The sequence below is a fragment of the Anastrepha ludens genome, chromosome 4 (genome assembly GCF_028408465.1).
Source record: "Anastrepha ludens isolate Willacy chromosome 4, idAnaLude1.1, whole genome shotgun sequence".
Classification (NCBI taxonomy): Eukaryota; Metazoa; Arthropoda; class Insecta; order Diptera; family Tephritidae; genus Anastrepha; species Anastrepha ludens.
This window is the reverse complement of record NC_071500.1, coordinates 19,436,467-19,451,279: the sequence shown is the minus strand read 5'-3', so window position 1 is coordinate 19,451,279 and position 14,813 is coordinate 19,436,467. Positions and strand designations below refer to the sequence as shown.

The window sequence follows — 14,813 nt, the reverse complement described above, 5'->3', positions numbered from 1 at the left end:
TATTTACTTATATTTTCTTCTGGTGGCACCCTATTCAAAATCATTACTCAATTTAAATTGTCACTTGGTATTAATACTTCTAAGGTTCATTTACTTCTTCAACAAATTCAGAAAGCTAGCAACCTATAATGAAGAATTTTAACAAACCTAGAAAGTCAAACATTATGAGATGTGTCTGCGAGAATTAAATTAAAGCCATAAGATATAAAAAGCACATAAACGCTTATGAATATTCTCGGTTGACTTGCTGACGTGCCGTGCAATTTTGAAAACAAGCCAGCTGCAAGGGCCCGCGGCTTCTTTGTAAATCCAATTTCGCTAATACTTCAAATACACAGCAACTAGAACAGTTTCGCATCTAAGGCAAGCCGTCTCCTTGCAATATATACGCACATAAATATGTGCGCTTGTGTGTCCTCCAGCTTGTGTTTTTCTTTGAGAACTTCGTATATTATCAATCGCTTATGCTTTTAAAGGACTCCACTGCATAAATTCACAATTTCATCGATTTATTATGTCCAAAGTTGTTGTTTGTGCGCAGATGGATGTACTTACAAGCAAAATAATTTTCTGAACTCCTGCGAAATGCTGCTCTGTTCTATGTTTATTTTTGCATTTTTTCTGTCGCCTTTGACATTCAAATTATGCAATATTGACAATATTGCCAAAGTTTGGCGCGCACACACCCACTCTCACGAATATAATAAGAAGACAATAATCTCACTTTCCAAGTAAGTAATTCGCTCTTTTAGCTGAACTTTTTTTATCATATATTTATTTTATTTTTTCGTGTTATTCATGCCCGTGTAAATAAAAGTTTGAATGACATTTTTAGGCGTAGCACACAGACGAAGTTAAGCAGTAGCATGGCATCAGGGCGTATACGTAACTTTTAAACGAGTGATTGGTTTTAACGATCGTCCGAGGGGAGTTTGCCAACATATTGACCAATTCGCTTGAGCTTGAGCGAATACACTTCTACATTTTTGTTTGAAAAAGAAGGCGATGGGATATTTAAATATTTTATAAAAATCAGATAAAGCATCCAGAGGGGAAGTGTAGGAGGACATAGAACATTGCACACACTTCATTGACTGGTGTTTGGGGGGGAGCTGCTCCCTCAATGTGAGGTGTATGTGCCTTATTATTATCCAGCATCTAGCTACCTTCGGTTGCAGTTGTAACGAAATTACTTTAAAAGCATCGATTGCTTGAAAAGCTACTGAATGCATTTCCAACACTTTGGTCACAATACGAATTGAGCTGGAATTTTCGCTTTGTGCATTATTAAAGTTGTAGTGGTTTTTTCATATCGTATACGAAAAATAAAAATTAATTTTCCATCCTCTTAAAGTGACAGACATTTGTATCTGAATTATAAGTTAACTGGGGTCACAACGTAGATATTTTTGTTTGTTTCGTACACTGCAGGTTTGCCTAACTTTTCGCGCCCATTTGATGCGATAATAAACTGTTTGGCTTGTTGTTTGTCCAAAACAGTCAATTCAATGCCGATTATGCCTAATACAAGTAGCTTTCTAGTTACTAATGATTTACTTCAAGTGGTGGCAGTGAAAAGAAGACATAAGAGTTGTGCATCACATGCACGCTGAGGCGGCTCCTAAAAAGTATGTAAATACTTATGGTCACTAAAAATTATGTAATAATATTTTGAAGCGATTGATTGTGACAATTAAATATCCCATCTAAGTACTATATTTGTGGATACGGCTATGCAAAATAGCTGAACGGCGATAAATATGTTTATGAATATATTTACATATTGACAGTATCAGTAGAAAAAGAGATTTTACTCATTATAACTGAGTCGAATTCCAAGATGCAAGCAGAATCAATTTTATAACCCGCGAAAAAATGTTGTATTAAAAATTGCAGTTTTAAGAGATACTGCGCTCTTTACCTTAAACTTCCACAAACTCATATATTCAGATAAAAATAAAGCAGTTGATGACTCTTGGGCGAAGCATAAAGTCGCATGTGTAAGGAATACCTGCCCGGGAACTTTTCTATGCTCACGGAAGACAAGTATCGTTCGCGATAACTACTTATGAAGGGACCAAATTTGAAATTGCCGATCAATTCCAACTAATCAGCGCAGTTAGTCAGCCTAGCTCTTCAATCTCCCGTAGAGGCAATCTTAAGTGTCACTGAATATCAGGAAGTATGTTTCATACGCTCGCCGTACAAAATCGTAGTTACGAAGTACGGTAATACTGAAGAATGTCCTTACTTTAGTGATATGTTCAGAGCGTTAGGCATACATAGAACACCCGCAATTATCTTCGGCATAGAGAGTATACAGCTCATAGGCACGTCAGCTAAATCGTACAATAAACATTCCCTTAGCGACAAAATTTTCTGTCTTGCATCAAGACCTGAATTCGCACCACCAGAGTCCTCCTTCCGAGGAGGAAGTCCTCCATCTGGACAGAGGACACTTTCAGCCTCACAATAGCCTCAGAGTACTCTTCTTTCGTCAACAGTCCAGAGAAAGCTGAAACTTCCAATCGATCGCTACCAGTTCGTAATGTATCCAGTGCAGATCTAAATATTTCAGCTAATCAAAATTATGACCAACTTTGTACATTTCTACGTACGGACGAGTATATAATTAGCATTTACACCCTTTTTGGCTGTTTAGCCGAACTCCTCTTCCTATTTTTGGTGTGGGTCTTCAAGTTGTTGTACAAAGCTGACTCTGAATGGCAAATGATTTTCTTATGTGGAGCTTTAGAGGCTTACCATTTCCTGCGGGGGCCGACCGCTTTTAAAAAAAAAAAAGAGGTTGTCTGTAAGGTCGGTTTACTGACGATAGTTTAACGTGACAACGTCATAAGAAAATACTAATGAAATGGTTGCAATTTTCAAAACAATATTTTAATTTTATTTGTTTGATAGATATTTTGTATGGATATAGAGAAAGAGGTAAATGGAATCGTCAAGTTACATTTACACAAACGTGAAAAATGACGGGACATTTATCAAATTCATGAAAGATATGTTCAATTTCGATTGTGCATCAGACGTTAATAAGTCAACAACACTAAGAGGCAATATCAAAAATTTGCCTTTTTCAAGACACATTACACTCATTTCCTACTTTTCTAATAATCGTCCTATTTTCAACAGAGAAATGGTTTATTACCATGCACACAGGTAGAAGGCATATGCAAATACAAATATGTGAATTTATATCCATATGCGCATATACATACATATACATATGCTCTCTAAAGTAGGAGAGAGCCAGATGTCGAACGTTGCCGAATGCGGGGCCCGATTTAGCTCTTTGTCGTTCGTTCCGCGCTCTCGCGTGCAGTAACAGCAAGGTAACGACGAATGAGCAAGATAACGACAGATTTTTTCGGCCGTGCAGCGGGCTAAATCGAGTTATAAGACGTTATCACGTCAAAAACTTTTTCTATCATTTTCGCTTTCATGCACGGATACCTAAATCCGAACACTTCCGAACGGTAGTCGCACAGCAAGCCATTCGCCTCTTTCGGCCATAATAATAAAAGTACAAATTTAGTATTTCGTCCACCTTTAAATTTGAAACACAATGGAACTTTCGTTTTTTAATAAATCAAACTTTTAAAACTTTGGGACCTTTGGGCACTCACTCCTTAGAGACACCTTCACTAGGCAATGTAACTTGAATTTTCGTATATTTCATATATACCTCAAAATTCTGTGACATATAAATGCTTCGTAAGAATGGGATGTGATCTGCCTCCGTACAGAGTTTGATTGAAAAGTAATGAGCCTTCCCGCGCGTGAAGGAAAATGATCGATGGACCTTCCCCTTCCACTAGAAACCGGTCCCAGTTCACTGGCCACAGCGGTGCAGTCAACATCGCTCCGCGCTTGAAAGCTGTTTTAAAAGTGTGTTAGGATTTTGCAGTGGCGAAAATGCCGCGATCGTTGGAGCAACGTTACTCGATCAAATTTTGCGTAAAGCTAAACAAAACGAGTACCAAAACCATTGGGCTACTCAATGAGGCTTACGGGGACCAATCTCTGTCCAGTGCCCAGGTAAAACGGTGGCACAAGTCGTTCAAGGAAGGCCGGGAGGATGTCGAAGACGAACAGCGATCTGGAAGGCCAAACAGACGAAGATGTGAACCGGGTTCGTGAATTTTTGAACATTGACCGTGGTGCTAGTCTACGTGAGAAAACTTGAAATGCGCAAAGTGTGTGCCAAATTGGTTCCAAAGGTTTTGACTGATGAACAAAAGCAATTGCGTGTGGACAAGAGTCGTGAAGTATTGGAAAGTGACGAACAGGATAATACTTTAAACAATTGCATCACAGGAGATGAAACCTGGTGCGTTGAGTACGATCCTGAAAAGAAAGCTGAAGGGTAGGCGTTTCGACTCCATCGAGGCGATCCAAAAAACTGTGATAGCCGAATTTAACGCGATTCTAGCTGATGAGTTTAAAAAATGTTTTCTGCAGTGGAAGGACCACTACCAGCGGTGTATTGACGCTCAAGGGTACTACTTTGAATAATATTAGTTGTATAAGCCAAAAGGTTTAATAAAACTGCTTAAAAAAAAGGCTCATCACTTTTCAATCAAACCTTGTAGATAGGTAAACTGGATTAATTATTTAAGCTCTAGTGCCTGGGGCTTTGCGATCAAGTAGAACAGGCGACACGAGCGTGGGTAAGGCGAATCAAAGTATATTTGTGATTATTTTAGTATGCTTGAGGCCCTAATAAATTTGAATGGAGTTGTTTATTCCTCAACCTTTTTGTGATGCAATTAAGCTACTTACTAAGGAACACATTTTGTCTCTTTTGCCATATTTCGTCTTACTATTTTTTTCCTATTTTCCATTATTTCAGTAGGTACTGAAGTACCTATTACACCATGTGGAAAAAAATTCCTTTTTTTGTTATTCAGAGAAAACTTCATGTATCGTAAAACTGTTTCATACTTATTCAGCTTAATTTTTTGAAGGCCTTTAAACTTTGAAAGTGAATAACGTTAACAATGGTACTTCATTAGAAGGAAAGTCTAATATGTTTTTTAGGTTTTTATAAAACAGGAATAAGTTGAGGTATGTATTACTACACCTACATTTGTATATACCTACATACATATATATATATATACGTTTTTTACAAATTAATTCATTAGGAAATTTCAGAGATATTTAAAGATAAATTTTTAAAAGTGCATTCTGACGAAAGGCAATCAAAACTTTTTTGGAATAGCTGGATATATCTTCTTTCCTTTAATATCCATATTATCATCATAGATTGAGTAAATGTATTTAAAACATTTTTTTTTTTATTTTCTGCTTTCAAGTTTTAATGTCGTTTTCGAAAATAAAATTGTTGGGAAACTGAAAAACTGCCTATGCCACATTTCGATATAAAGTCTACAGTTTCACGTGCATATGAAATTTCTGCTGGGTAACTTTTATTGGCGCACGGTGTTACTACAGTGGCCACTGAGCCCTGAAGGACAATTTTAAAGGCAAAACTTTAAGCAGTTGGTGGCAGATGGCAGGCGTACTCGCCTTTTCCGTTTTTCCTTTGACTTCATTTTTCGCTAGCTAATAAGAAACTTTTAAGGTTAAAAAACAAGACAAAGGCAAGGAAAATTTCAGAAATGTTAATTTTACTTAGCGTAGTTGGGCTGCTCAAACGCAAACATTTAACCAAACCCTTTTTTTTAATTTTTCCCGAGTTGTCAAATAGTGGCAGCGCTCGGTTACGCTTTTCCTTTGTTAAGCCTTTAGCTACTGAAGCACATTAATCACAATGCCGGGTAGGGGGAAATAAGAGAAAACTTTTAAATTTTTGTTTATGGTTTTCTGAATTCCTTTCCATCCTAATATTTTTGTTTGGATTTGGATATGTTTCTTTTTTCTTTGAATACTTTATTATTATTATTACTCGCAAAACATTAATTTCCATTTGTTTGGACGCTAGAGAAAACTGAGCTAATTGGTGATTGATGGTATAAAATTTGTTCGAAAAAATATATATTGTTTTTGAATGAATATTTTATTTAAAGTTTGTTGGAAACTTCATCACTTAACATATTTAATAGATCAATTATTGATTTTGAAAAATATGTTACATTTACAAGCCTGTCAGTGATATCCGAAATAAATTTTTAAGTAATTTTGATAATGATTCAAAAATTACTAACGATTCGGTCACACTTTATGCAGCCGCCTATGGCATCCATTATCATTATGACTAATCAAAAACAAAAATAATAATAAAAATGTATGATGAGTTTGAACCTAAAATTGAATGGGCAATACATACTTTTGACCCATTTAAATCACCAGGAAATTTTCCAGCCATGCTCCAAAGGTTGAGCAATCTGTTAGTACCATAGCTAAAAGCGATATACACAGAATGTCTGAGGTTTAACTGTGTGCCAATACTCTGGAGAGAGGCAAGGGTTTCGTTTATACCGAAAGCAGGTATAATCAACTCCTTACTATCAAAGAAATATAGGCCCATCAGTTTGAGGTCATTCCTTCCGAAAACGCTTGAGAAAATCCTCGACACCCACATTAGAGAAAATAGGTTGTCAAACTTTATGTCTACGGCACAACACGCTTACACTAAAGGCAAATCCATGCGTTACCCTCACTAGTGTTAGTTATATGTAGAGAAAGCTCTCGAATGCAAGGAATACAGTTGACATAGCCATAGTAGTAACAGGCAAATACCTAGACACCCTGAGCGACATAATGAATAATACACTCGCCCCAGTGCATCAATGGGCAACTCAGACAGGTTTCGGGATAAACGTCGATAAAACGGATATGACATTAGGTCCGGTACTAAGTTCTTGCTGTTTTTGTTTGTGATGAAAGTACAACTTCATTCTGAAAAAATGGTTACAAGTGAATCATTGTAAGTATTGCCCATCGCTGGCTACTATCTTACTTTTTCCCATCCTTCTGGTAGATCTTGTATACCGTCACGATAAAATTGTTCATCTTTTGAGGCTATCAAGCGGGTCAAGCAATCATATGAATGGAACTGCTGGTCAGCTAGACCATGTGCCATCGATCCGAACAGGTGATAATCGGACGGCGCAATATCTGGAGAATATGATGGTGGGGTAGGATTTCCCATTTCAATGTTTCCAGGTAGGTTTTAACGGGTTTGGCAACGTGAGGCCGATCGTTGTCATGCTGTAGAATCACTTTTTTATGCCTCTCCGCGTATTGCCACCCCTTCTCGCGCAGTGCTCGGCTCAATCAAATCAATTGAAGTTGATACCGATCGCCAGTGATGGTTTCGCTTGGTTTTAACAGTTCATAATAAATAACAACAACTTGGTCCCACCAAATACATAGCATAACCTTCGTAGCGCAAATATTCGGCCGAGCGACGAAGTAGAAGCATGACCGGTCAGTCCCCATGACTTTCTTTTCTTTGGATTGCTGTGATATATCCATTTTTCATCACCCGTCACGATGCGAAGAAGAAAAACCTTTCCTTCCTTCCTTTTTTGCAGCTACACCAGCGATTCACAGGCGAAGAAACGACGTTTAACATCCTTTTGAATTTAACTCATAAGGAACCCAAGTCTCCTGTTTCTAAATCATTCCCAAAGCATGCAATCGCTTGGAAATGGATTGGCGGGTAACTCCTAATACTGAAGCAAGCTCTTTTTGCGTTTGATACGGATCCTCATTGAGCAATGCCTCCAATTGAGCGTCTTCGAAGGTGTTTGGACTTCCTTCACGCGGACGGTCGTCAACATTAAAATCACTGTCTTTGAAATGACGGAACCAATCTCGGCACGTTGTTTCACGCTTAAAGCAGCATCTCCATAAACTTTTTGTAGCTCTCATTGCGCTTCAGCCGCCGTTTTTTTTCGAATGAAAAAGGAAAATAAACATTTCCCGCAAATGACGATTATTCGGCAGAAAATCAGAAATTTTCACAAAACAAAACGCATAAGATACCAAAACAAAATCACTAATGTGTCGAAGTAGTTTGTTTACCATATATTTGAGCTTGGTTTATGACGCTTAGGTTATGTTAGAATCGACTAGAACACACTGCTGGTGGCATCTATTGACAAACAGCGGGAACTTATTGGCGCACCTAATACTTTTTACTAGAGTAATTAGAGTAATTCTGCATAGCAAACTATCATGGAAGCACATGGAGAGGAATAAAAAGGCCGGTAATGCACTGTGGGGATGTAAAGAATGCTGGGAGTTACATGGGATCTATCTCCTTCAATGATGTATTGGTGCTACTCAGCTGTAGTACAGCCAATATTACTCTACGGTGCTCTAGTATGGTGGACTGCATTGAGAAAAACACCTATGGAAAACAATCACCGTCTTGGTACACTCTGCACGACAGGGGCAGTTAAAACTACTCCTATGGCAGCACTTGAAAGAATACTCAACTTACCACTGATTGACATTGCGGTATGCATTTGATTTTGTCCAGTTTCACAAGTTGCTCTGTAGGTTAGGATAGGTTAAATGGCTGCCCTAGCTTAGGGCACACTTGGACGAATATTTAAAATTCGTCCGTTGTGCTGTCATACAGGGGAGAGGAGAAAGGAGAAAGGAGAAAGGAAGGAAGAAGGGGTCTTGGGATTAGGAACGATGATGACCATGCATTTTTCGATGGCATCGACGGTGGCTGATTTGCGTTCGTAATTAGCCGCAACAAGCTACTGATGAACTTTACCAATTTGGTGATATTTAGACCCCCTATATCCGCAGGCGTAGCGAGAAAATGAGAGCCCAGATGTCTAAATCTTTGCCAGACGAGAGCAGGACAGCTGTTTTTTTGACGAGGTGGAATCATCTCAACACCTTCTTTTCTTCTCACGCTTTGTAAGATGAGCCAATCTTCTTCCAACTCGACCTCTTTTGATTTGAACCGATCTCGATATTTGTTGCCCAAAACTGATACACACAAACTTTTGCGCCTGGTTTCAATGAAGTACCGCACGATTTTATCGAATATTTTATTTTCATTGTGCCTTTTGGGACATGGAAAAACAGATCACCACCGTTTGCCCACGTTTTGAGGCACGAAAAAAATAGCATTGCCTGCTAACTTGCCTTTCATTTCTATGCTATACTTTTTATTAAAAATTTGCTTTGAGTTAAAAAGTATATTTTCCAACAGGGCATAGCGTATTTATTAAGTAGCTCAAGATGGCTGACGTGAAAATTAGACATCTTATATCACCTTTAATTCTTGCTTCATGACCAAAATGTTGTTGTTTTGGAAATAGTTTGCTTCTGACTTATATTCATTCATTGATTTATTGCCCAAAATCATTTTAACATAGAAGTTTGGTTATGATAAAATTAGATTATTTAGCATTATTCTAACATACATTTGTATTTATCTAGGAGTTTATTTTTCTTTTGATTATACAATAGGTTATCATTATTATTTAGAATGTCTTTGGCATAATTTTAAAACTTATTTATATTCTCCCAAAAAGGGCTTAAAAAGGAGATAACGTATATTAAACTTCTATAATTTATTTGGCTATAAATTGATCAATGTTATAAACTAAATTTTCATCGTTGAAGTTGTAAGTATTGTATCTTCTTCTTAATTGGCGCTATAACCGCTTACGCGATTTTGGCCGAGTTTAACAAAGCGCGCCAGTCGTTTCTTTCTCGTGCTAACCGGCGCCAGTTGGAAACACCAAGTGAAGCCAAGTCCTCCTCCACCTGATCTTTCCAACGCAGAGGAGGCCGCCCTCTTCCTCTGCTACCACCAGCTGGTACCGCATCGAATACTTTCAAAGCCGGAGCGTTTGTATCCATTCGGACGACATGACCCAGCCAACGTAGCCGCTGGATCTTTATTCGCTGCGCTATGTCTATGTCGTCGTAAAGCTCATACAGCTCATCGTTCCATCGTCTGCGATATTCGCTGTTGCCAACGTGCAAAGGTCCAAAAATCTTACGCAGAATCTTTCTCTCGAACACTCCAAGCGTCGCTTCATCGGATGTTGTCATCGTCCAAGCTTCTGCGCCATACGTTAGGACGGGCATGATGAGAGTCTTGTAGAGTGTTAGTTTTGTTCGTCGAGAGAGGACTTTACTACTCAATTGCCTACTTAGTCCAAAGTAGCACTTGTTGGCAAGAGAGATTCTACGTTGGATTTCAAGGCTGACATTGTTATCGGTGTTAATGCTGGTTCCTAAATAGACGAAGTCTTTTACAACCTCAAAATTATAACTGTCAACAGTGACGTGGGTGCCGATACGCGAGTGCGCCGACTGTTTGTTTGAAGACAGGAGGTACTTCGTTTTGTCCTCGTTCACCACCAGACCCATTCGCTTTGCCTCTTTATCCAGTTTGGAGAAGGCAGAACTAACAGCGCGGTTGTTAAGGCCGATGATGTCAATATCATCGGCATACGCCAGCAAGTATTGTATCGCCTATGATAATATATTGCTTTACTATTTTTATGTAACATATTATTAGTTTTTAGTATTTTTATATATATTGGTTGGTGATAAATGTTTTGCTGTTAGAGGTAGTGATATTTCCCTTGCCTTTGACAGATATTTGTATATCAGTTCATTTTCTATGAATGTCAGTTTATCAACAAATCTTACTGACGATTTCATTAAGTAAAAGTCTATGCGTGATATTTCACATTTTTCATATAAACTTTTAATATATTAGAAACTCTTTTCCGAAAAGTACCACTTCTGTAAGGTTGGCGGTTAAGACCGCTACAAATTCTTAAAACATATCGTTCAAATCGTCTGAGTCTCTCCATTTGGTTCGACGAAATGTTGAACCATACCGGATGAGCATAAGATATGATTGGTCTAATTATTTGTTTGTAAATATTTATTTTAATGCAGTTCGATAGTCCACCCTGCCTTCTTACTAAATTACAATAGCTAAAGAACATTTTTTTTGCTTTTGTCAAAATGAAATCTATATGTCTTACAAAGGTGAATTTGCTATCCAAAATTATGCCCAAGTATTTGATTTGTTCTTTGTGTTTTATATTAAATCCATTTATTTTAATTTGAGGCTCATATTTACGAGCATTTGGATATAAGTTTTTACGTATTCCTTTAACAATAGTTGTTTCGCTTTTATTGAAGTTTAGTTTTAGCTTCCATTTGTGAAAGTATGTATTTAATTCATTTAGGTATGAGTTAACGGCTTCATTAGCTTTGGTTATGCGTTGGTGAGATCCCAATATAATTATATCATCTGCGTCTATGAGCTCTTTAATATCGCAATTATTAATTTCGGAACTTAATGGTGGGTCAGGGAAATCAGCTGAGAAGATGTTATAGAGAATTGGCCCCAACAAAGAACCTTGTGGCACACCTGAGCTAACGTATCTTGTCAAAGAATTAAATATACCTTCACTAACATAAAATGATCGCTCTTTTAAATAACTATACAACATTATGCAAAGATTTTTTTCGAAGTTAAACTTCCTGTACATTTTAAATAAGATTCCTTCCACCCAAGCAGTATCGAATGCTTTTTCCAAATCTAGACTGACTAATATCGTCGCCTGTCGTCTATTTAAATTACTACAAATAAAATCAGAGAGTAGTGTGTTTTCATATAATAAAACATTTGTAAAAATATTTAATGTTTGGCGAAAAAAAATTCTTCAAGAAGGCAATTTTTTGATGCTTCTCAAATTTTATGCAATAATTTTTCATTAAATAATTTAATTTATATTGTATATTATTGTATATTATTAATATATCCAAATTAAGAAAAGCTCTCGCAAATACAATTATTTAAAAGTATTGAAAAGAAAGATTTTTAATATTATTCGTGCCCTTTTTTAAGCTCTCTAAGCAAACGGCGCGCGTCCACTCAAACCAAAGGGCTGCACTAAAGTGCTTAACAGTTAGAGACTCACCTTTTTCATGAATGTCATTACATTGGTGGGCAACATTATGATCGATTCTTTAGTCTCGCTATCTGCCAACGAATACTTGTTGTTGTTCTTACTGCACGGTGGTTTTGTTTTCCTCTTGGAATTCTTCACGTTTCACGCAAGCGGCGAATATTATTAACACATCACTGACCACGAACGTGTCAGGTCGTTTCAGCCAATTTACAGAAAGTTTTACACTTTTATCTTTTATCTCTGCTTTATTCTGCTCTCCTTTGTTTTGCCCCTGTCAATTTGTTTGCGCGCGAATGCACAGATTTTTAATTATGGCAATTGTTATGCGAAATATGGGAAGCCAAATAAAGTAATGAAATTTCGAAAACGAAAATATATATTTTCTTTGCACTCTGCTTCTGGCTTGAAAATCAACGCTACGGGAAATAAGGTCAGCTCCAGCGCCAGCAAAGCGTGTACGTTAAATGGTATGATTTTTATTGTTGTTGCAGAGGTGGCACAAAGCCGCTAAATGGCAGGTGTGGGCGTGAGTGCAGCAGCAGCCTCACCAACACCTACACCAGCACAAGCAGGTTGCATGCTGCACGCTTATCGTTGGCAAACTGGTGAGTGGCACATTGACCAACTGTATTTACTGCTAAAAATTCGACTCTATCAGCTGTTGGTCTTTTATTTATTTCTTTGGTAATTTTTGTTTTTTGTTCTTGTTTTTCTTTTTGTTTTAGTTTTATTTTAGTGAGTCTACATCTTTTATGCTGAACGCCTGAAAATTCGCAAAATAGTAAAAGCATAAATTTGTAGTTGTAAATCGTGGCCGTTTTTCTGGCTGCGCTTCACTACATTTTACGGTTGAATTTTCCAGTTGTGGAGCCCATAAAAAGCAGTATTCTGACTGCAATGCATCCGCATCCACTTGATTGTGTGTTGGTGCACCACAACCACCAACCAATCAGCAACGGACTTGTGTTGTTCGCACTGCCGATTATACAGCAATGTTGCGCCTTCGCTCCTTGTACGCCGTTACTTCGTTGGTTGCTGGCTTAAAGCAACTTCCGCTTGCATTCATATGTATGTGTGTGCGTGCATTTATATGACATTTGCTGCTGCTCGCTAGTAGAGAGTCGCTATTTTTGCTCGTATTATTGTTGCCGTAGCGGTTTTTATTTTCCTAGCAGCTTTTCTTGCATCCACGAATTTAACTTCACTACCTTTATCGCATTTAAAGCATACTTTTCGGTGTTGTTCTACTTTTCAGCAAGCGCTTGTCAATGGTTGTTGTAGCGTTGACGTTTACCTCACTGACTCTGAGAGTAGCGTATAGCTGCCTTTGTTTACTCAAAAGTTTCTTTCTTTCGTGTTTGCTCTTTATTTTCAAGTTTATATTCACTTAAAACTCGCTTTCATGCATGGCTCGACTCGCTGCCTTTTCGTGACATTGTTGCTGTAAGTTTTCTAATTTGCATCTGAATACTCGTACATTCAGCATTTTTCGCGTATTCTATTTACGTTCTATGTATATGTAGAAACTTCTCAAATAAAATATTCAGCCAAAAAAATTTCAGTTGAAGAAAAAACTGTTTGGTTGATTGTAGCACATCTTTTATCCAACGGAATGTTTTTCGTGCACTTTACTGTGTTTTAACCATTTTGTATGCTGAAAAAAAGGAGTAAAGAAGAGAGAAAAATAAATATTCAAGTTGTCTTAATATTCCACTTAAGTCTAAGTTTTGTTTGTGGAAACAAATATTAACAATACTATTTTTATTTCCATCAGCTTTTGAGACTTCAGAAAATTCTATTCATATCTGAAGCAAGCAACAGCAGCCATTTGCACCCCCATTTGGTCACTTAGCTGAAACACCTTTAAGGCACTTAGACTTGCCAAGAAAGAAGGACTCCCATTTTTGTTGTTCCTAAGCATTTCGCTAGCACCACTTCTTCAGTGGCAGCTTAAACACGCATTTCAACACCACTGAATATTTAGTTATAGTGGAAAAAATGCACTACCAAGAGCTCTTTAGGGATGGGGAAAATCGAATTGCATTGCATGCATGAGCCGTTTTCTTTGGAAGGGCTTGCATTTAAATGGATTGAAAAATATTGGAATACCTATGTTAAAGCACTGATTTTATGTTTTTTAAACATTAAATTGATTTAAATTTATAATGTAATGATTTTTTAAGTCTGATTAACAAAATGTATACTTTTAATGTCTTCAAAAGGACTTACACCACTTTTAAAGACAGCAAAAAGTAAAAAAGTGAGCCGGTGTCTTTGGAAATGGTGTAGGTACATTTTGACAAAATGATAAAAACAATGAAAATTTTAACAGATTTTTTTTGTAAAAGGTTTATAAATAAAAAGTTGGTAGTAAATTGCATTAATTTATATCATTAACTAATTTTTTGTTAAAATGGACTTACAGCACTTTCAAATATTTAGTGCCAGTGAAAATTTTTAGTAATAATTAATATTTTTCAGTAACATAACACTGCTTCTTGAAGAATAAAAGCAAGACTATATGAGCCGGAGAGGTACAAGGAAGTGCTTTCAAAACAAAAAAATTATTTTGAGTAGACTCTTATAATGAAAACGCACCAAAAGTAGCAGAATATAATTAATTTTTAGTTGCTTTTTTAATACCAATTTTTCAAAATTATTATCAGAAATATTTTGCCTTGTCGTTCGATTGACGATTTCGGCAAAGGAAAAATAGCCTACCCACCGGCGCAAAGGAAGAAAGAGATGTGTTCTATAGTAACAACTTTTTTTCCTTTGATAGTAGAAAAGTGGTACAAATCATCAGTACTCCTATCAGCGTCATTCAAGTACAAAATTACTACAGTTACCATAGCTCCACCATGGGAGTCTATATACTGATTTTCATCTAAGAACAAAAGGAATTTATTT

The 14,813-nt window shown here is 37.0% G+C and overlaps 1 protein-coding gene across 2 annotated transcripts in view; it reads right to left on the bottom strand.

Annotated features, from left to right (window-relative positions):
* Window positions 1-13,559, bottom strand: part of LOC128860193 (regulating synaptic membrane exocytosis protein 1) — a 265,936-nt gene extending 252,377 nt beyond the window's left edge. For both annotated transcript variants that reach the window (XM_054097507.1, XM_054097506.1), the window contains exon 1: window positions 11,913-13,559. In XM_054097507.1, coding sequence (XP_053953482.1) covers window positions 11,913-11,948 — 36 coding nt within the window. In that variant the 5' untranslated portion in view covers window positions 11,949-13,559. The remainder of the gene's footprint in view (window positions 1-11,912) is intronic.
* Window positions 13,560-14,813: the final 1,254 nt, after the last annotated feature.